Source organism: Pongo pygmaeus, chromosome 10 (assembly GCF_028885625.2).
Source record: "Pongo pygmaeus isolate AG05252 chromosome 10, NHGRI_mPonPyg2-v2.0_pri, whole genome shotgun sequence".
NCBI lineage: Eukaryota > Metazoa > Chordata > Mammalia > Primates > Hominidae > Pongo > Pongo pygmaeus.
Window position 1 is genome coordinate 15976824 of NC_072383.2, and position 20861 is coordinate 15997684.

The 20861-nt window shown below is 39.5% G+C and overlaps 1 protein-coding gene across 2 annotated transcripts in view; it reads left to right on the plus strand.

Moving 5' to 3' along the window:
• PTPRO (protein tyrosine phosphatase receptor type O) overlaps positions 1 to 20861 on the plus strand; it is a 284178-nt gene that overhangs the window by 190856 nt on the left and 72461 nt on the right. For both annotated transcript variants that reach the window (XM_054445142.2, XM_054445143.2), the window contains exons 7-12: positions 513 to 709; positions 7420 to 7540; positions 8685 to 8878; positions 12095 to 12206; positions 16666 to 16817; positions 17993 to 18113. In XM_054445142.2, coding sequence (XP_054301117.1) covers positions 513 to 709; positions 7420 to 7540; positions 8685 to 8878; positions 12095 to 12206; positions 16666 to 16817; positions 17993 to 18113 — 897 coding nt within the window. The remainder of the gene's footprint in view (positions 1 to 512; positions 710 to 7419; positions 7541 to 8684; positions 8879 to 12094; positions 12207 to 16665; positions 16818 to 17992; positions 18114 to 20861) is intronic.

Sequence of the window (20861 nt, forward strand, 5' to 3'; positions counted from 1 at the left end):
TAATTGATCCAGCCTGTTGTGTGTTTCTTCTCTAATATAATCACAGCCTGCCTTTTTGTTCTCACTGTTGCCAAATTCAAATGTTTTCACAGGATAGTAGTCGAGGCTGATTTGAATCTCAAAGTAATTATTCCTAGAGACCAAAGATCCTAGTAGCAAAGGAATTATAAACCCTGATGAAATGCCACACTGTCACGCTCACTCTTCGTTAAAAGAGAAGTAAATTTTCTCTGGTGGAGAATTTACCAGAATACTCTCACATGCACACGACGATTGAAGTGGCACTTTTGTTTCTGCTGTTATTGCCGAGGCTGCTGTTTAGATCAAGGTGAGGTCAAGGAGTAGAGGGTTGCTGCTGGACAGAGGACCTGAAGAGTTGCCAGTCTGACTGCCAATCTTACTTTGAATCTCATCGTAAGGGCAAAAAGAAAACACGATTTTTAAAACCAGAATCTTTTATCTCAATCAGTGTAACATGCAGCCTCCCCTGTGTTCCAATTTGAAATGTGCAGGTCCTTCAGGAGAGTGGATTGAAGAACTGACCGAGAAGCCGCAGCACGTGAGTGTCCACGTTTTAAGCTCAACCACTGCCTTGATGTCATGGACGTCTTCCCAAGAGAACTACAACAGCACCATTGTGTCTGTGGTGTCGCTGACCTGCCAGAAACAAAAGGAGAGCCAGAGGCTTGAAAAGCAGTACTGCACTCAGGTAAAGGAGAGGAAATGTGGATGGGCTCGCCAGTCCCACCTAAGCACAGCCTTATAGGGCAATGCCAAGGAGGCAATTGCAGGAAGCCAGGCTGAGGTCTGCTGGGATGGGTGTGTTCTATGAGTGTTCCCAAGAGCCAGAGGGGCCAGAAATGAGTGGGAATGGCTTTTTGATGGCACTGTCATCTCCCTTTCTCTTCAGAGGAGGGTCACATTCTCTTCTCTTTCATTCGTTATTCAAGGGAATTTGCTGAGCATCTATGATGTGCCAGGTACTAAGATAGATGTTAGAAATTTTTTAACATCCTGCTCTTGCAGAGCTTATAATCTAGTGAGAACAATAGATAAGTGAACATGCAATGACTGCACTGTATGGAATAAGGCCTCAGCTTAAAATGAATGATGAGAGTCCAGAGGAGTTCACAGAAGAAGGAGCTGAGTATGAGTAACATGGATGAAGGGGAAAGAGGATTTGGAAACTGGTTGGAAAAAACATCGCAGAGGAGGAGGCAACCAAGCAGAGCGTTGGAAGGTTTTTTGTTTGTTTGTTTTACTTTTTTCCATTCTTTTAATTTTCATTTTCACTGTAAAAGTAACGTATTCTTGCTGAAAAATAAAAAAAAAAACTTAAAAATGTAAAGAATATAAAGTAGGCTGGGTGCGGTGGCGCACACCTGTAATCCCAGTACTTTGGAAGGCTGAGGCGGGTGGATCACCTGAGGTCAGGAGTTCGAGACCAGCCTGGCCAACATGGTGAAACCTCATGTCTACTAAAAATACAAAAATTAGCCGGGCATGGTGGCACGTGCCTGTAATCCCAGCTACTCGGGAAGCTGAGGCAAGAGAATCGCTTGAACCCGGGAGGTGGGGGCTGCAGTGAGCCGAGATCGCACCACGGCACTCCAGCCTGGGCAACAGAGTGAGACTCCATCTCAAAAGAAAAGAAAAAAAAAAAAAGAATATAAAGTAAAAAACTACCCCCTCACCAGTCACAACTGAGAAGAGCATTGAAGAATATATAGGAGACAGCTGTGCACAGGAGAGTGAGGGGCAGGCAGAGATGGTGTGCAACTCAGTAGTCCCATGAGTGGCTAGCAGAAGGAATGCACACACCAGACCAATCCCTAGTGAAACCATGCAACTGGAGCCCAGAGTGGACCTTGCTCTCAGATGCCCTGAGAACCTGGGGCCCAGTCCTATATTTCTAAATTCTGGCCTTATGTTTTAACAAGGTCAAATGTGGTGGTTCTTAGTGTCTTATAAACACATTTTCTTCCCTAAAGTTAAAAGGAAAAAAATAATTATCAATTCATGTGGAGTACGTTGGAAATGTAATGCACACAAAAGATGTTTGCTGTATGAGAGCTATTTGGGATGTTTCCGTTCCTCCCAGGAAAATTAAGCATTTAATGAAATTCAAACAATGATAAATTGTAAATTGATAAGATGAATTCAGGAATCGTGTTCTTTGGAGCACTAGAAAGCCGTAGAATGCTTGAGAATGAGGCGCCCCTTGAGTTGAATTAAATTAAGGAATAAATATGCTAAACCGATTAACTAGTAATCACAGTTCATTGTGTAACTTATTAGCTTCCTTTCCTGAGCGTACCCAAGATGACTGACTCATTACATTGACAGAAAAATGTGTTTTCCCCTACAGACCTTGACCTAGAACTCAACTGCTTCAAGGTACATTTCTCCCCTTGCCCTACTTAGTGTACACATTGTATATCTTTCACATAAGAATACAAAGGCTAAAGGTAGAGATAGATATTGTAAATTATCAATGAGCCAGAAAAGACTAGTCCAAATGTACTTTTACAATATCTTCTCAAAATGCAAATAGGAAAACAGAACATGAAATGTCCTATTAAGGATTATAAGCAAGAAGACTAATATTTAAAGGGGAGTACAGGAAAGAGACCACCATGCTAGACATCAGCTCAGTTACCACAAGAACTTTTTGAGATTTGTATAATATCATACCACTATAGTCCATTATGCCACTAAATAAATGTGTAGAAAAGCACCAATGGAAAGAAGATCACATAAAGTGGAAATAAGACCATCTCAGGCTCAAAGGAACCTACACTATCATCTAGTTCAACCCTATTATTTAAGAGTCCATCATATACAGGTGCAGTGGCTCATGCCTGTAATCCCAGCACTTTGGGAAGCTAAGCTGGGCAGATCACTTGAGCTCAGAAGTTCGAGACCAGCCTGGGTAACATAGTGCAACTCTGTCTCCACAAAAAAAACAAATTATCTATCATATACTTACTTCGATTAGCTATGCTCTGTAGTACGTTTTTCTCCTTATTCCTTTAGCTGAAGAGGAATAGAACTGGTATCCAGTTGGAGAGACATTGGACTCAACTAAATTCTCAGGAATGAAGATTAAGACAGTCAGGAAAAATATTGGGATGCTAAATGAGTGGAAATTAAGGGGGAGTAGAGTGTGGAAATATTTTGTAAAAAATAAAACACATTACTTAACATGCAGAATGCAGAGGCATTCCACTTTTCCTCCTCCAACACACACCCAAGGAGGTCAAGGAGAAATAAAAGGGCATGGAGAAACATAGAAATGTAAATATGGGTTAGCAGCTCAGTAAATATTCAGAAATTGGGGAGGATGGAAATTAGTGTTTTTAATTTATTCCAAGTCAGGTAATCTGTAATCCAATTACCCTCTTGTCATTTTTTAAGTAATATGATGTATATGCCCATAGCTACTTCTTATTTTAAAAAGTATAATATGCCTAGGATAAATTTATTATAATGGCATATTTTTGTTTGTTTGTTTGTTTATGAGACGGAGTCTCGCTCTGTTGCCAGGCTGGAGCATGGAGTGCAAAGTCATGGTCTGGGCTCACTGCAACTTCCGCCTCCTGGGTTTAAGCGATTCTCCTGCCCCAGCCTCCCGATTAGCTGGGACTACAGGTGCGCACCACCACGTCCAGCTTGTTTTTGTATTTTTAGTTGAGACGGGGTTTCACCATATTAACCAGGATGATCTCGATCTCTTGACCTCATGATCCGCCCACCTTGACCTTCCAAAGTGGTGGGATTACAGGCGTGAGCCACCATGCCCAGCTATAGTGGCATATTTAAACAGCTATGATTCCAGGTAGTCATTTGAATAGTTAGAATCAACTCCTAAAATATTATCAAAAGAAAGAAACCTTAACATCACCATGAAACAATCTATACTCCTTATGCTCTTTATTATTCTAAACATTCTAAATAGGCAAAATGGGTGATTAATGAGCTAGGTCAGCATTTACACTTATAGTCAGCTGTCTACAATGTGTTAAGTTTAAATGGACCAATTTTTTTTTGGTTTTGGGGGGGTTTATTGAGATGGAGTCTTGCTCTGTCACCCAGGCTGGAGTGCAGTGGAGTAATCTCGGCTCACTGCAACCTCCACATCCCAGTTTCAAGCGATTCTGTTTCCTCAGCTTCTCAAGGAGCTGGGACTACAGAAGTGAGCAACCACGCCTCACTAATTTTTGTGTTTTTAGTAGAGACGGGCTTTCACCATGTTGGCCAGGCTGGTCTCAAACTTCCAGCCTCAGGTGATCTGCCCACCTCGGCCTCCCAAAGTGCTGGGGTTATTGGCGTGAGCCACTGCACCCAGCCTGGAGCGATGTTGATAATATAACACATTATGTGGTTTAATAGCATATTACTTATGTATATATGTTAGAAGAAGGTCTAGAAGAAGGCATTTCAAAATGTCAGGATTTGTGGGAGGAGAAGAACAAACAAGACTTCCAATTTACTTCATTTGTTCTTTTATTGGGTGAACAGTTTTTACAATAAGCATATATGTTTTATCATATAAAGTGTATTTTAAATAAATAAAATAATATTGCTTAGTTGTGGATAATATACACCTTCTTATCATAGTTTGTCTCTTTAGAAAACTCTCTATCAGGCCAGGCACGGCGGTTCATGCCTGTAATCCCAGCACTTTGGGAGGCCAAGGCAGGAGAGGCACTTGAGGCCAGGAGTTTGAGACCAGCCTGGCCAACATAATGAATCCCTGTCTCTACTAGAAACACAAAAATAAGCTGAGCATGATGGTGCACACCTGTAATTCCAGCTACTTGGGTAGCTGAAGCACAAGAAGCACTTGAACCCAGGAGGCAGAGGTTGCAGTGAGCCAAGATCGTGCCACTATACTCCAGCTTGGGCAACAGAGTGACAGAGCAAGACTCTGTCTCAAGAAGGAAGAAAAGAGAAGAAAGAAAGAAAGAGAGGAAGGAAGGAAGAGAGAGAGAAGAAAGAAAGAGAGGAAGGAAGGAAGAGAGAGAGAGAAAGAAACAAAGAGGAAGGAAGGAAAGAAAGAGGAAGGAAAGAAAGAAAGAGGAAGGAAGGAAAGAAAGAAAGAAGAAAGAAAGAAAAAGGAAGAAAGAAGGAAAGAAAAAGAAAGAGAAAGAAAGGAAGAGAGAGAGAAAGAAAGAAAAAGAAAGAAAGAAAGAAAGAGAAAGAGGGAGGGAGGGAAGGAAGGAAGAAGGAAGGGAAACTATCAGATGAAGAGATCTAGTTGACTAAATCTGCCTATATGGCTTCTAGCAGAATTAAAAATCTAAAACTTGTGCAAGAAACCCTGATACGAAAGAGTATAAATATGAAAGAAAGAATGAAAATGCCAATTTATTAATTCAGTGTAATCTTATTTTGTTCAAGCCGGTGGAAAATAAATTTTGGTATATGGCTCATTTTACTTACATGTAGAGCAAGTTGTACCAATTCAGATTACATAATTTCTACTGTGCATAATCAGTTTCCAGTGTGAAAAGGTTTAAAATTCATAACATATCACCAGTTCTGTATGAATCCTTAAAATCTTAATGAGACTCTAAAAAAACACCTTACAGCATAGATAAGCTGTAAACAACATTGTTCTCCATTGATTCATGTTCCTCCTTGGAGTAATTCCACAATTTTATGTATCCGAGAGTCCAAAAAGTTAATAAGATGAATAAAAGTTAATATTTATTGATACTCTGGTTTAAACATTCTCAAACTCTATGAGGTATATAATTTTATTACCTATATTTTAGCAATGAAGTAACCAAGGTAAGAATTTTAAATAAATTATAAAGCATAAATAAACCCCCATGCTAATAATGAGTAGAGTCAGGATTTGATTCCAGGTAGTCCAAAAAAAGAACCTGTGTTCTTTCCACCAAGCAATACTGTCTTAAATATTAGAGACACTGAAGGTCAAAGCAGCACCTTAAACTTTTAGTTGAATTATCAATTCTTGTGCGTGCCAACATTCAACTTTAATAAATGCATTTTATTCATCTATACGTTCTCACTATTTTTCTCCATAAGGTATTTGTTATGTATCCAAATTTTTTTAAAAAAGAGCAGGGCCAGGTGTGGTGGCTCACGCCTTTAATCCTAGCACTTAGAAGGCCCAGGCGGGTGGATCACCTGAGGTCAGGAGTCCGAGACCAGCCTGGCCAACATGGCAAAACCTCGTCTCTACTAAAAACACAAAAATTAGCTGGGCATGGTGGCGCACAACTGTAATCCCAGCTACTCAGGAGCCTGAGGCAGGAGAGTCGATTGAACCTGGGAGGTGGAGGTTGCAGTGAGCCGAGATCGCGCCACTTCACTCCAGCCTGGACGACTGAGTAAGACTCTGTCTCAAAAAAAGAAAATAAAAGAAAGAACAGTAAAGAAGGTCTCATCTAAATGAGAAATGTTCTCTTCAATATTATTTTAGGGGGCTACAGCAGCCTTACAGGGTGCTTACCAGGATATCTCGATGCTTAGCACAGTGACCTGCCCATAGTGTAGATTAGCGGTCCCAACACTAGGCTTCCAGGCCCAACACTGCATCTAAATATACGACCTTGGCCATTCTCTGGCTTTACTTTATTTATTAAATGAGCCCTTTGGACTAGGTAATCTCTAAGGTCATTTCCATTTATTTGTTTATTTATTTTTAATTTTTTAAATTTTTTTATTTTTTGAGAACTCGTCTCACTCTGTTGCCCAGGCTGGAGTGCAGTGGCACAAACTCGGCTCACTGCACCTCTGCCTCCTGGGTTCAAGCAATTCTCCTACCTCAGCCTCCTGAGTAGCTGAGATTACAGGCACCTGCCACCATGCCTGGCTAATTTTCTTTGTATTTTAGTAGAGACAGGGTTTCACTATGTTCGTCAGGCTGGTATTGAACTCCTGACTTCAAATGATCCGCCTGCCTTGGCCTCCCAAAGTGCTGGGATTACATGCGTGAGCCACTGTTCCCGGTGGTCATTTTCATGTCTATAATTAGATATTATATGCTTCTAAGTGACAAGAGACTAAAGACATTTCTGTACTGATCTTTGTATGTAATCAGCTGACACTACAATTTAGAATGTCAAACTATCCTCATGGTATTGCTGATTTGATTATGGTTAGACGCTGATGTGTCTCTAGTGTGCATAGTTATAATTGACACTAATGGGTATAAAGCAGTTCACAGGGCTTAGAATAGACAAAATTTGAATCTTCTAGGTTCCCTTCAATGTTCACATAAACTATAAATCATCCTAATTTTGGAATCTGACAGCTTCAGTAAAGCCTTCTGGATTTCAAAGTCATCTGTGATTCCAAAAAGAGTCTCTGAATATTATTTCAGCCTCTATGTAACATTCTGAAATCCCAGCTCTAAATAAATCTTATCGGGTGTTTGGTTTAAAGGTGAACTCAAGCAAACCCATTATTGAAAATCTGGTTCCTGGTGCCCAGTACCAGGTTGTAATATACCTAAGGAAAGGCCCTTTGATTGGACCACCTTCAGATCCTGTGACATTTGCTATTGGTAAGTTGCTAGCCACAAGAAGAATGACTGACCTATAAATTAGGGTAATGACTGGAGGGGTGCAATGTGCAAGCTCAAATCATTATCATCGTATTTGGAAGGTCTATGTTAGTTCATCCAATATGCTATCTTCAGAGTAATAAGTAACTAGAATTGCATACTTGGAAAACATTCTTAATATTTATTACTAGGGGAAAAAATCAGAGGCAAACATACTTACTTTAGTTTTCAATGATTACAAAACAAGAGTAAAGCTGTGTGCCATGGCACACACCTGCAGTTCCAGCTACTTGGGAGGCTGAGGTGGGAGGACTGCTTGAGCCCAGAAGTTGTTTGTTTGTTTTGTTTTGTTTGTCTGTTTTTTTTTTGTTTTTTTTTGTTTTTTTTGAGACAGAGTCTTGCTCTGTCACCCAGGTTGGAATGCAGTGGTGCAATCTCAGCTCACTGCAACTTCCGCCTCCCAGGTTCAAGCAATTCTCCTGCCTCAGCCTCCTGAGCAGCTGGGACTACAGGCACATGCCACCATGCCTGGCTAATTTTTTGTATTTTTAGTAGAAACGGGGTTTCACCGTGTTAGCCAGGATGGTCTCGATCTGACCTCATGATCTGCCTGCCTTGGCTTCCCAAAGTGCTGGGATTACAGGCATGAGCCATCACACCCAGCTGAGCCCAGAAGTTTTAATCTAGCCTTGGTAACATGGCAAGACCCTGTCTCAAAAAAAAAAAAAAAAGAAAGAAAGAAAAGAAGAAAGAAAGAATGAAAGAGAGAGAGAAAGAAAGGTGAAAAAGTGAGAGAGTGAGAAAGAAAGAAAAAGAAAGAAGAGAGTGTGAAAGAGAGAGAAAGAAAAAAGGAAAGAAAAGAAAGAAAGAGAGCGAGAGGAGAGAGAAAGAAAGAAAAAGAGAAAAGAAAAGGAAAGAAAGATGAAAGGAAAGGAGAGAAGGAGGAAGGGGGAAGGCAGGGGGAGGGAGGAAGGAAGGGGAGGAAGCAAGGAAGGGAGGAAGGGAGAAAGGAAGGGAGGGAGGGAGAGAGGGAAGGATTGTATCAGAAGAGTGAAAACTCGGGTCATTAAGTAGAAGTTAGAGGCCATTGCTAAGACATTCCTTCTTAACTTTCTTTTTCTACCCCCTGCCCTCTTCTTTTTAGTTCCCACAGGAATAAAGGATTTAATGCTCTATCCTTTGGGTCCTACAGCAGTGGTTCTGAGCTGGACCAGACCTTATTTAGGCGTGTTCAGAAAATACGTGGTTGAAATGTTTTATTTCAACCCTGCTACAATGACATCAGAGTGGACCACCTACTATGAAATAGCAGCAACTGTCTCCTTAACTGCATCCGTGGTAATCTTCCCTTAACCAACTGTCAGTCTTTCCTATGGGAACAGGCAAGCCTTTATGTACCAAATGCGTCTTTAAAAAATTATCTTTAAATTTGATTATTTTGTAAATACACATAGTGTGTTAGTTCATTTTCACACTGCTGATAAAGAAATAGCCAAGACTGAGCAATTTACAAAAGAAAGAAGTTTAATTGGACTTACAGTTCCACGTGGCTGGGGAAGCCTCACAATCATGACAGAAGGCAAGGAGGAGCAAGTCAGGTCTTATACAGATGGTAGCAAGCAAAGAGAGCTTGTGCAGGAAAACTCCCTCTTATAATAGCCATCAGATCTCATGAGACTTATTCACTATCACAAGAACAGCATGGGAAAGACCTGCCCCCAGGATTCAGTTACTTCCCACAGGGTCCCTCCCACAACACTTGGGAATTCAAGATGAGATTTGGGTGAGAACACAACCAAACCATATTATTCTGCCCCTTGCCCCTCCCAAATCTCATGTCCTCACATTTCAAAACAAATCATGCCTTCCCAACAGTCCCGAAAAGTCTTAACTAATTAACTCGAAAGTGCACAGTCAAAAGTTTCATCTGAGACAAGGCAAGTCCCTTCCACCTATGAGTCTGTAAAATCAAAAGCAAGTTAGTTACTTCCTAGATACACTTGGGGTACAGGCATTGATACAGCTGTTCCAAATGGGAAACACTGACCAAAACAAAGAGGCTACAGGCCCCATCCAACTCCAAAATCCACTGGGACAGTCAAATCTCAAAACTCCAAAATGATATCCTTTGACTCCATGTCTCACATCCAGGTCATGCTGATGCAAGAGGTGGGTTCCCATGGTCTTAGGCAGTTCCACTCCAGTGGCTTTGCAGCATATATCCCCGCTCCTGGCTGCATTTACAGGCTGGCATTGAGTGTCTGCAGCTTTTCCAGGTGCACAGTGCAAGCTGTTGGTGGATCTACCATTCTGGGGTCTGGAAGATGGTGACCCTCTTCTCACAGCTCCACTAGGCAGTACCCCAGTAGGGACTCTGTGTGGGGTCTCCAGCCCCACATTTCCCTTTTACATTGCCCTAGCAGAGGGCATGAGGGCCCTGCCCCACTGCAGCAAACTTTTGCCTGGGCATCCAAGTGTTTCCACACATTTTCTGAAATCTAGGTGGAGGTTCCCAAACCTCAATTCTTGACTCCTGTGCACCCACAGTCTCAACACCACTTGGAAGCTGCCAAGGCTTGGGGCTTGCACTCTGTGAAGCCACCACCTGATCTCTACGTTGGCCCCTTTCACCCACGTTTGGAGTGGCTGGGATGCAGGGCACCAAGTCTCTAGGCTGCACACAGTACAGGGACCCTGGGCCTGGGCCACAAAACCACTTTTTCCTCCCAGGCCTCCGGCCTGTGATGGGAGGGGCTTCCATGAAGACCTCTGACCTGACCTGGAGACGTTTTCCCCATTGTCTTGGGGATTAACATTCAGCTCCTCATTACTTATTCAAATGTTTGCAGCCAACTTGAATTTCTCCTCAGAAAATGGGATTTTCTTTTCTATCACATTGTCAAGCTGCAAATTTTCCAAACTTTTATGCTCTGTTTCCCTTTTAAAACTGAATGCCTTTAACAGCACCAAGTCACCTCTTGAATGCTTTGCTGCTTAGAAATTTCTTCTGCCAGATACCCTAAATCATCTCTCTCAAGTTCAAAGTTCCAAAATCCCTAAGGGAGGCACAAAACGCTGCCAGTCTCTTTGCTAAAACATAACAAGAATCACCTTTGCTCCAGTTCCCAACAAGTTCTTCATCCCCATCTGAGACCACCTCAGCCTAGATTTCATTGTCCATATCATTATCAGCATTTTGGTCAAAGCCATTCAACAAGTCTCTAGGGAGTTCCAAACTTTCCCACATTTTACTGTCTTCTGAGCCCTCCAAACTGTTCCAACCTCTGCCTGTTACCCAGTTCCAAAGTCGCTTTGATGTTTTTGGGTATCTTCTCAGCAGCACCCCACTCTCAGTACCAATTTACTGTATTCATTCGTTTTTATGCTGTTGACAAAGACATACCCAAGACTGGGCAATTTACAAAAGAAGGAGGTTTAATTGGGCTTACAGTTCCATGTGGCTGGGGAAGCCCCACAATCATGGTGGAAGGCAAAGAGGAGCAAGTCATGTCTTACATGGATGGCACCAAGCAAGAGAGCTTGTGCAGGAAAACTCCCCCTCATAATAACCATCAGATCTCATGAGATTTACTCACTATCATCAGAACAGCACGGGAAAGACCTGCCCCCCATGATTCAGTTACCTCCCACTAGGCCCCTCCCACAACACGTGGGAATTCAAGATGAGATCTGGGTGGAGACACAGCCAAACCATATCACATAGGTATGGCTATTTTCACGTTTTTTTCATTGTTTTTGCTTTTGGGCTTTGGGATTCCCTTTTGTTTTGAGAGGGAGAGAAAGAGATAATTGTGTGAAGCTAGCTGTCATCTCTAATTGAATGTAGTTGTTAATCAACATTTTTTCCTAAGCACAGAATAGAGCAATCAAGTGCTTACTGCTTCTCCTGGATCCTGGGGAGGAACACAAAGAGATTTCCCTTTGGCATTCAATAGTTAGTTGACACTGCCTAATTTTAATGATGACTCTTCGTAGCATCTACAGATCAATTAAATACCTCTAATATCAGGCTTTTAGAGGATGATTTTTAAGAAAACAGGTAAAAATTGCTCTTTCTGAAATTGAGATAATTTTGAAAAGTGTAGGTTACCCATGGGCTATTCACAAAGTACGCAATTGCTCTCTACCCAGTTGAAGACTCTGAAGGACTCCTGTTCGTGGTTTACACTGAAAAAACACTGAGTTGTGAGAGGTTACTTGTCTTAGAAATAGGGAGAAATGTATGTACAGTCACTTATAAATAAGCACTATCTCACGTGTGTAATATTAGGAAATTGCAAAACAAAACAAATATTGGGAATCTTTGGCTCTATATCTTTAAATCACTTTTAAAAATTTATATTTTTGTATTTTACTTTATGTCTCTTTTCATTCTGGAAAGAATATTTTATTATAGTAAATTTAGGAAACACAAAAAGACAATATAAAGGAAAATTAAAATTACTTGTTAATTTTTTATGAAAGTAACTCTACTCCAAAAATAGTACTTTCTCCCACAGTCTTTTTGTCTCCTTGCTTGCTTTTCTCATTCAGAGAATAGCTAATCTGCTGCCAGCATGGTACTACAACTTCCGGGTTACCATGGTGACGTGGGGAGATCCAGAATTGAGCTGCTGTGACAGCTCTACCATCAGCTTCATAACAGGTGAGGCGTGTGTGGGGAATGGTTCCACAAAGAGAGAGCATTATTGTGAGGAGTTACCAAGGTTCCAAATCTCTAGAAAGTGCCAGTCATTCACCCAGCACTGGGTGAACATCAATTTCATGGGAGATAATATTGATTCTGATCATTCATTATTTTGTTTAGTTGATAATCTTTAAAAATCAAAATACCATTTTTATTTTGCGTTACCACCGTTGACTTATTTTTATTCTGAGGCACTGACCTTGATTTATGTACTCTCCAGCTGGGATTGATTAGAATAGAAATATGGCAGGCACAGCCATCAGCTTCACACTGCACAGTCAATTGATTTTACCCATACGATGATTATATTTGTTAGAGTGCCTCCATTTTCTTATTAATTAAGCCATTTTTAAAGTCATAGGCTGACTGTAGTAGGGTCCATTGTGGAAATTAAAAATAGGGTTTAGAGACAGATAGATCTGGATTTGAATAGACCCTCTGCATACCACATATAACCTTGAGCACGTTAACGTTTCTAAACATGTTTTAATGTGGAAAATGGGGATGATAATGGTATCAGTTATCTGTTATTATTTATTACAACTTCATTATTATATAAGCTACTTTGCAAAATACACGACACAAAGTTTAAGCACTTAAAAAACGATTAGTCTTAGATCCTTGGAAACCTTAAATTATGTAGTTGCATCATCAGTAGTCAGAGATAGCAATGAAAAGGGGAAATTCATCAAAGAAACACTAACCCTTGTTGTTTGAACTAAGACGTTTCAAGAACCTTTTATCAAACGACAAGGTTGTAATTAGAGTTGTCCTGAGAAAACAGAGGAGAAAAATACTGCTTAGAGGAATAATTTTGGCAAATAGTTTCCTCAGTGGACATCTAGTTTACTCTGTTGAAATTTATCGGTAAAAAAAGTGGAAAGAAATCAATCATCTGTGAATTCTTACACAATTAACTTACATAAGCATGTCTCTTTTCTTTACTAGCCAATATCCAGAGCACTTTTTGTTCCAGATTTTAATAGTAATATTAGAGCAGAAAAGTGAAACAATACCAAAAAAGGAGAAAATAGCAGTTACTTGGCAAGCGCTGTTAGGCTTTTGCCTATAATGATAATCACATATTTAATTATAAGTAAACTTCACTGTATCAATAATTCTTATAATTTAACTATATTGATATAAACTTTCTGAGAATGCTCTTTCCTTCTCACCAGGACAGTTGTCTGGAAAAAGCTCAGATGTAACATCTCAACCTGGGACTGCTCATTTCTAGCTGTCAAAATTTGAATTATCTTAATGATTCTGGGCTTCTATTTTCTCACCAGTAGAACCCCTTAAAATGTCAGCTAAATAGGCACTAAAGCCTACTTAGAGACAACTGGTTAGTAGAGCAAAACTGAATATATTGAACATGACCCTGACAGTCTTTGCACTGTCCCTTAAGGGGAACAAAAGAAATGAAATATTAATAGGATTTGGCTTCCTGGCTCAAGCAGTTTAAGGTATGCCTTTCAAGATGGGAAACTGACTAGGATCGGGCATAGTTTATAACAGTTTAAATGGACATAGCAAGTCTGGATCAATAAACTATGGTTAATAAACAAGCTACTTACCTGGTAAGCAGTCTATTGTCTCCAATGTACTGATGTTGATGATTTTCTATCTGTTCCTGGGTCAAATAAATAAGTGATACTGAACCAGCAGTCTACAGGTATTGTCTCAGCATATTGACAGAGATGGTCTCAATTCTCACATCTATAAAATGGCTATAATAATAATAAATACCTCACAGTATGTGTGAGAATTAAATCATGTAATGTAAGTCACTATTATAATAGATTATTATCACTTTTATACTTATTTTCTAAACCAGTTGAAAATTCTAGTAGGTTTTTTTATAACCTTCTTTTTTTTTTTTTTTACCTTTACTTTAAGTTCTGGGATACATGTACAGAACATGCAGGTTTGTTACATAGGTACACATGTGCCATGGTGATTTGCTGCACCTATCAACCTGTCATCTAGGTTGATAGGTCCCGCATATGTTAGGTATTTGTCCTAATGCTCTCCCCCGCTTGCCCCCACCCCCCAACAGGCTTCATATGATGCTAATACTTATAACAAACATTCATAACTAGCTATGCTTTCAAAAATAATCATTCACTGAAGAATTTGTAATATATAAAGTAAAAACGCATGTGTGTGATTTTTTTACCTTCTTATTTAAAGCAAATAAGAATCTCATGCTTAACTTTCCTATGCTTTGAATTTTCCAAATTGTGTGGTATAAAAGAAAATAGGAACAAAATATTTGAATTAGGTGTGATTTATTAGGAACTCAAGTCTACCATCTTTGTTAGGCAATTCAGCTGGCTAGCCCTCAATCATAGTAATTATGCGGAGGGGCCAAATTATTAATAAACAAATAGTGACATCTTGTGGTCTTCTAGCAATATGCTAGGTTTTAAAGCAACAACATGGAAATAAAAATCCTACATGTGAGAGGAAAGATATATACTTCTGGGTTTGCAATTTTAAAGATGTTTCTTTTCCTCACTAAAATTAGGACATGAGAAAATATCCTTTGAAGAAATATATGCATAGGTTCTTGTATATGATGAAATATTTTAGAATATATTAGGCGGCTATAAGGAAGCCAAGGTTATTTTCCTGTAGTAGAATATTCTGAAATATGATGTAGATTTGTGTTACTTGTTAGATGCGTTGTTGATCTTTCAAGATTTTATTGCTAAGCAATATATAAATGCTACTCATATTTCACATGAAACAGAAATGCATTTTTACTTTATATATTACAAATTCTTCAGTGAATATTTTTGAAAGCATAGCTAGTTATGAATGTTTGTTGTAAGTATTAGCATCATATTAGGGGAAATGATTCTTTATAGAAAATTTCCATAGATTTTAGTTGACGTGCTGTATCTCAGAATGGAACACCGACTGTCTTCAAACCAACATACACATGGAATTTAAATTCAACTGTATATTTGTTTTTTAAAATAATCAGAGTTAACAGTTACTTTAAAAAGGTAATTAAAATATGTTTTCAGAGCCTATATAGTATAAAGCTTGTGATGAATTCTCTTCCCTAGTTAGCAAATTTTTTATTTTATTTGTTTATTTTTTTTGGCTGGGCGTGGAAGCTCACGCCTGTAATCCCAGCACTTTGGGAAGCCCAGATGGGCGGATTGCTTGAGCCCAGGAGTTCGAGACCAGCCTAGGCAACATAGAAAGACCCTGTCTTTACAAAAAATACAAAAAACCCTGTACCTGTAGTCCTAGCTACTTGGTAGGCTGAGGCAGGAGGGATGCTTGAGCCTGGGAGGTCAAGGCTGCAGTGAGCTGAGATTGCGCCACTGCACTCCAGCTTGCGTGACAGATTAAGATCCTGCCTCAAAAATAAAAATAAAATAAAATAAAATAAAAGTATTTTTTTTTTGAGGCAGGATCTCACTCTGTCACCCAGGCTGGAATGCAGTGGCAGGCTCATAGCTCACTGCAGCCTGGACCTCCTGGGCTCAAATAGTCCTCCCACCTCAGCCTCCCTAGTAGCTGGGACAACAGGGTGTGCCACCATGCCCAGCTGAATCTTCTAATTTTTTTGTGAGATGGGGTTTTGCTATGTTGCACAGGCTGGTCTCGAACTCCTGGACTCAAGCGATCCACCCACCTCAGCTTCCCGAAATGTGGGGATCACAGGCATTCCCTGCTTAAATTTTTTAAAATTTAAATGTGTAAGATGATAAAGTAGCAAGCTCAGTGTTAGAATTTAGCTTCGTGGCATGATTTAAAAAAAAAAAAAAACTTGTTCTTCCCTTCTTTCTCTCACTACTCACTCAGCAACATTTATTAAGAGCCTGTTTTCTGCAAAGCACTGGGCTAGACGCTCTCAATAATAATGTCTTATTTTATGGAAATAACATTTGTCTTCTATCCTGCTTGTAGTACTATGATTTTCTATCTTTCTGCCCTTGTATCCTACTGTTCTTTATTACCATAAACGTCTTTGCTGCAAGTAAATGAAAGAGACTTAGTTTACAGGACTCTAAGTTTTTTAATCCTACTTGGATAATAACTCCACTGATACCTATTAATATTAATTGGTTGGTGTAACAAAAATATACCCAAACAAGTAACTTTTTAGGAATTTTGTAATGGTGACATTTATCTAAAAGACTTTGATATCCTCAGGTACAGATGGGTCTGGGTGTCTTGTATCTTAGATATACAAGATGTGGGATCCCATTAAACAAGTGCCCATCCTGTATCACCATCCTTCACTGTTATTGAGAGGTCCTGAAGTTACCAGGACTATCATGTGCTGTGAATTCTAATTCGCTAAGCTGACTCTATATGGGATTTCATGCTCTACTGATAAGTACTTTATTTATCTGTCTATTATACCAAATTGTGCCTCGTTTCTCCCTTGTAGCCCCAGTGGCTCCAGAAATCACTTCTGTGGAATATTTCAACAGTCTGTTATATATCAGTTGGACATATGGGGATGATACAACGGACTTGTCCCATTCTAGAATGCTTCACTGGATGGTGGTTGCAGAAGGAAAAAAGAAAATTAAAAAGAGTGTATGTTTCTTTGAATGCCAGTATTTTATGTCTGTAAATTTAGTTTTATGAACTATTGAAAACCACTAAGCAATTGTTTATTGACGCGTCAGATGTTTGCATGCCAGTTGTCTGTTTTAGGCTCTGGAGATAAGACAGTGAACAAAAATTAAATTCTTCCTTTCATAGAGCTTACCATTTAATCTTCAACAGTGAGATGTAAGAGCTCCAACTATTGATTTCATTTATATTTAGAATTATGATTTGAGCTTTTTCTTCAGTATGCCAAACATTTTCAAGAAAACTACAATTAACATATTTCCAATTTTTTCCCATATATCACCGACACCTGAAGATTTGGGGACTTTGGGACTACTGATTTCTTTTCTGCAAAATACGCTTTTGGATGTTTATTGATTAGGGTACAGACTAAACTACTGTAATAAAGAAACAAACAAAAAGAGAGTGGCTCAAACAAAATAGAAGTTTATACCTGTCCCATGATAGCACAGGACTAACCAGGCACTTCTGCTTTAAGGGTTCATTCAGGGAGGCAAATTCTGTTTTGTTGTTCCATCTCCCCCTATGCATAGTCCTTGTCTCTAGAGAGTAACCTTTATCACCATTACATCCATGTTCCAGCCTGCAGGAAGAGGAAAAGAAAAGGGATGATGTGGAAGCCCAGCATTTGCAGGATGTGAACTGAGCTATAAGTTATCCATGTGACTTCTACTTACAATCCACTGATCAGAGCTGGGTCACATCATCCCCTCTAGCTGTAGGAGAGGATAGGAAATAACAATGGCCATTAGGTAGGAAGCCACACGTCTACAGATATGGGTAGGTTTGTTTGAGCTTCTTAGAATGTACATATCAGTAGCAACTCAGTAGTTGTCTTTTCTAAAACCTGTTATGAATATGTGAGAAAATGTCAGAATGAGACCCATTCCAAATAAGGGAATTAATCGCAGAATTGTTCTGATGTATATAATGCATTGTTAAGGCTACCTTGCATGGGGCCCAGCTGAGGAACTGACACAATTTTCAGAAGATATAACGTATCTATAATATAATCAGTTGCAGACTGCAGCATAGAACAGAGAGGGAACATGTCTGCTATAGTCCTTTAGTTGTTTGGGGTGGTGCACTGACTCATTCACTAAAAGTTTAAACCCTCAATTTTGATGATTTTGCAGGTAACACGCAATGTCATGACTGCAATTCTCAGCTTGCCTCCAGGCGACATCTACAACCTCTCAGTAACTGCTTGTACTGAAAGAGGAAGTAATACCTCCATGCTCCGCCTTGTCAAGCTAGGTAAGAAGAGTACACAGAGATGGGTGTGAAATAATCACTAATGTTTGCGTCATTTGATTCAGCAAGAGCTCCTCAATTCAATGAAATAATAACAGAAAAATGGCTAATTTTTTATGAGTAGAAAATAGACATTTGTACTAGCAAAAGAGTATGTTCAACTTGGTACGAGCTTCTGTGAGTGGGATGTATACTGTTCTGGGAAACAGTGGTGTTCGCTATTCTTGGTAAGGTTAAAGAAACCAGGCAGTCATAGGATTTTGGAGATGGAAGCACATTAGAGATTATCTAATGCAGTGTTCACAACGCTATAAGACAACATTCTATTTTCATATTAATATTATGTAATGCCCTCTTTAATATCTTAAATAGTAATGGATTTAAAAATCTACATATTGATTTTTTAAATTTTATATAGTTTCCTAACTCTAGAATAAAATCAAGACAAAAAGAAACTAATTTATAATAAAATAATATGGATTCCCTGCATACATGGTCAGACACAACTACTCTAAAAGACATAATGAAATTACCTGATGCCTAGATATAATTAAAATGAATAAGTTGGGGCTTATAAGAAATAAAAAGATCATTAGTCCTTCATATAAGAAGTATAAAAATAAGCAAAGAAATGAACAAGTTAATATAAATTAATAACAAATAACTAAACAAGCATAGATACAGGTAGATACTAGAATAAAAACTAGAGTTAAAATAAGTACTAAAAGATGAGATATATTTTCATATAATGAGAGAAAGATGGAAATAATTTTAATTAAAGTAGGGACAACACACCAAAAGTTTATAAATGGCAGCATAGAAGCAAGCTGGCTTCACTCCCCTCTACCCAACAGAAAACCAAAAGCAAATATACACTCTGAGATTTTCACCAGCAACAACCCAGAACTCAAATACAAGGATGAGACACATTCCAGGGCCATAGAGAAGTGAAAATACTCTGGGCAGATGGTAGGAGAATCAGGCTTCCACATTCGTGACGCCTCCCCCGCGATTCTGCCTGGCAACAAGCGTGCAGAAAATCTTCTGCCAACTCATGTTTCTACACTGGAAAAAGTGAGGTTGAGGTAGTCAACTAGTTTCCCCACTATCTTGGGCTCCCTGGCAGGAAATCTGTCCTTGCCTTAACCCACAGGAAGCATCGTGACTGCCTGAAGGGAGAAATAGCTTGAGGATAGGCAGAAACAAAGAGGTGAGGTGGAACTACCATTCCCAGTCCCAGCAACTCTGCTCTGTAACTTGGCCAAAGGAGACACCAAGTCAGAGTGGCTGTTCAGCAGCACCATACTGTAGGAGGTACATTTCACAGGTCCCTTGGGCATGAGCCCCCCCAGCCAACTTTGACACACTGCCAGGATAATTCCTTTAAGACCTTTCCTCTACAGGACAGGCAGAGCCAAGGCAAATCTGGACTTAAGGTGCCACCTAGAGCTGAAATGTAGGCAGTGACCTAGTGGTAAATGTTTGCTAAGCAAACATAGCCAATAAAAGACAAAACAAGGCAAGGCAGACAAAGGAAAGTGGACTAAATAGTTAATTCTTTAATGCAAAGGCATAGATCTATGCCCATAAGAAACAACATCAAACAGGGAAGAGTGACCCCCCACTCCCCCCACCCAGGAAAAGGACAAAGCAAAAATCCAATGACTGACCTTAACAAGATGGTGATTTGTGAGCTCTCTGAACAAGAATTCAAAATACAGTTTAAGGAAAATCAGTGATGTCCAGGAAAACACAGAAAAGCAATTCAGAAATTTATCAGAGAAATTTTTAAATCAAACAAAATCTTAGTACTGGAAAATATGTTTGCTGAACTGAAAAACTCATCACAGCAGAATGGACAAAGGAGAGGAATGATTCAGGGAGCTCAAAGCCTATTTGAAAATACACCATTGGAGGAGAAAAAAGAAAAATAAGGCTGAAAGTAAGTGAAGTCTCACTATAAGATACTAAAAAAAAGGCTGGGCGTGGTGGCTCACACCTGTAATCCCAGCACTTTGGGAGGCCGAGGCGGGCAGATCACGAGGTCAGGAGATCGAGACCATCCTGGCTAACATGGTGAAACCCTGTCTCTACCAAAAATACAAAAAAAAAATTAGCTGGCATGGTGGCGGGCGCCTGTAGTCCCAGCTACTCGGAGGCTGAGGCAGGAGAATTGTGTGAACTCAGGAGGCAGAGCTTGCAGTGAGCCGAGATCACACCACTGCACTCCAGCCTGGGTGACAGAGCAAGACTCCATCAAAAAAAAAAGGTATTAAAAAAAAAACCTTAAAAGATCAAACATAAGAATTATTAGTATTCAAGGGAGAGCTGAATAAGGAAGTTTACTCAAAGAAATAATAATAGAAAACATCCCAAAACTTGAGACAGATATAAATAGCCAGGTTCAGGAGGGTCTGAGAATACCAAACAGATACCACTCAAATAAGATCACCACAAAGCGTATAATACTCAAACTCTCAAAGGTCAAGGACAAAGAGAAGATCCTGAAAGCATCAAGAGAAAAGGAGCAAATAACAGGTAAACAAGCTGCAATTCACCTGGCAACAAACTGTACAGGCCATGAGGAAGAACATTTTTACAATGCTCAAAGAAAAAAACTGCCATCCAAGAATAATGTATCCAGCAAAATTGTCCTTTAAATATGAAGGAAAGATAAAGTATTTCTCAGAAAAACAAAAGATGAAAGAATTCACCACTACCAGACCTGTCATACAAGAAATGCAAAAGAGT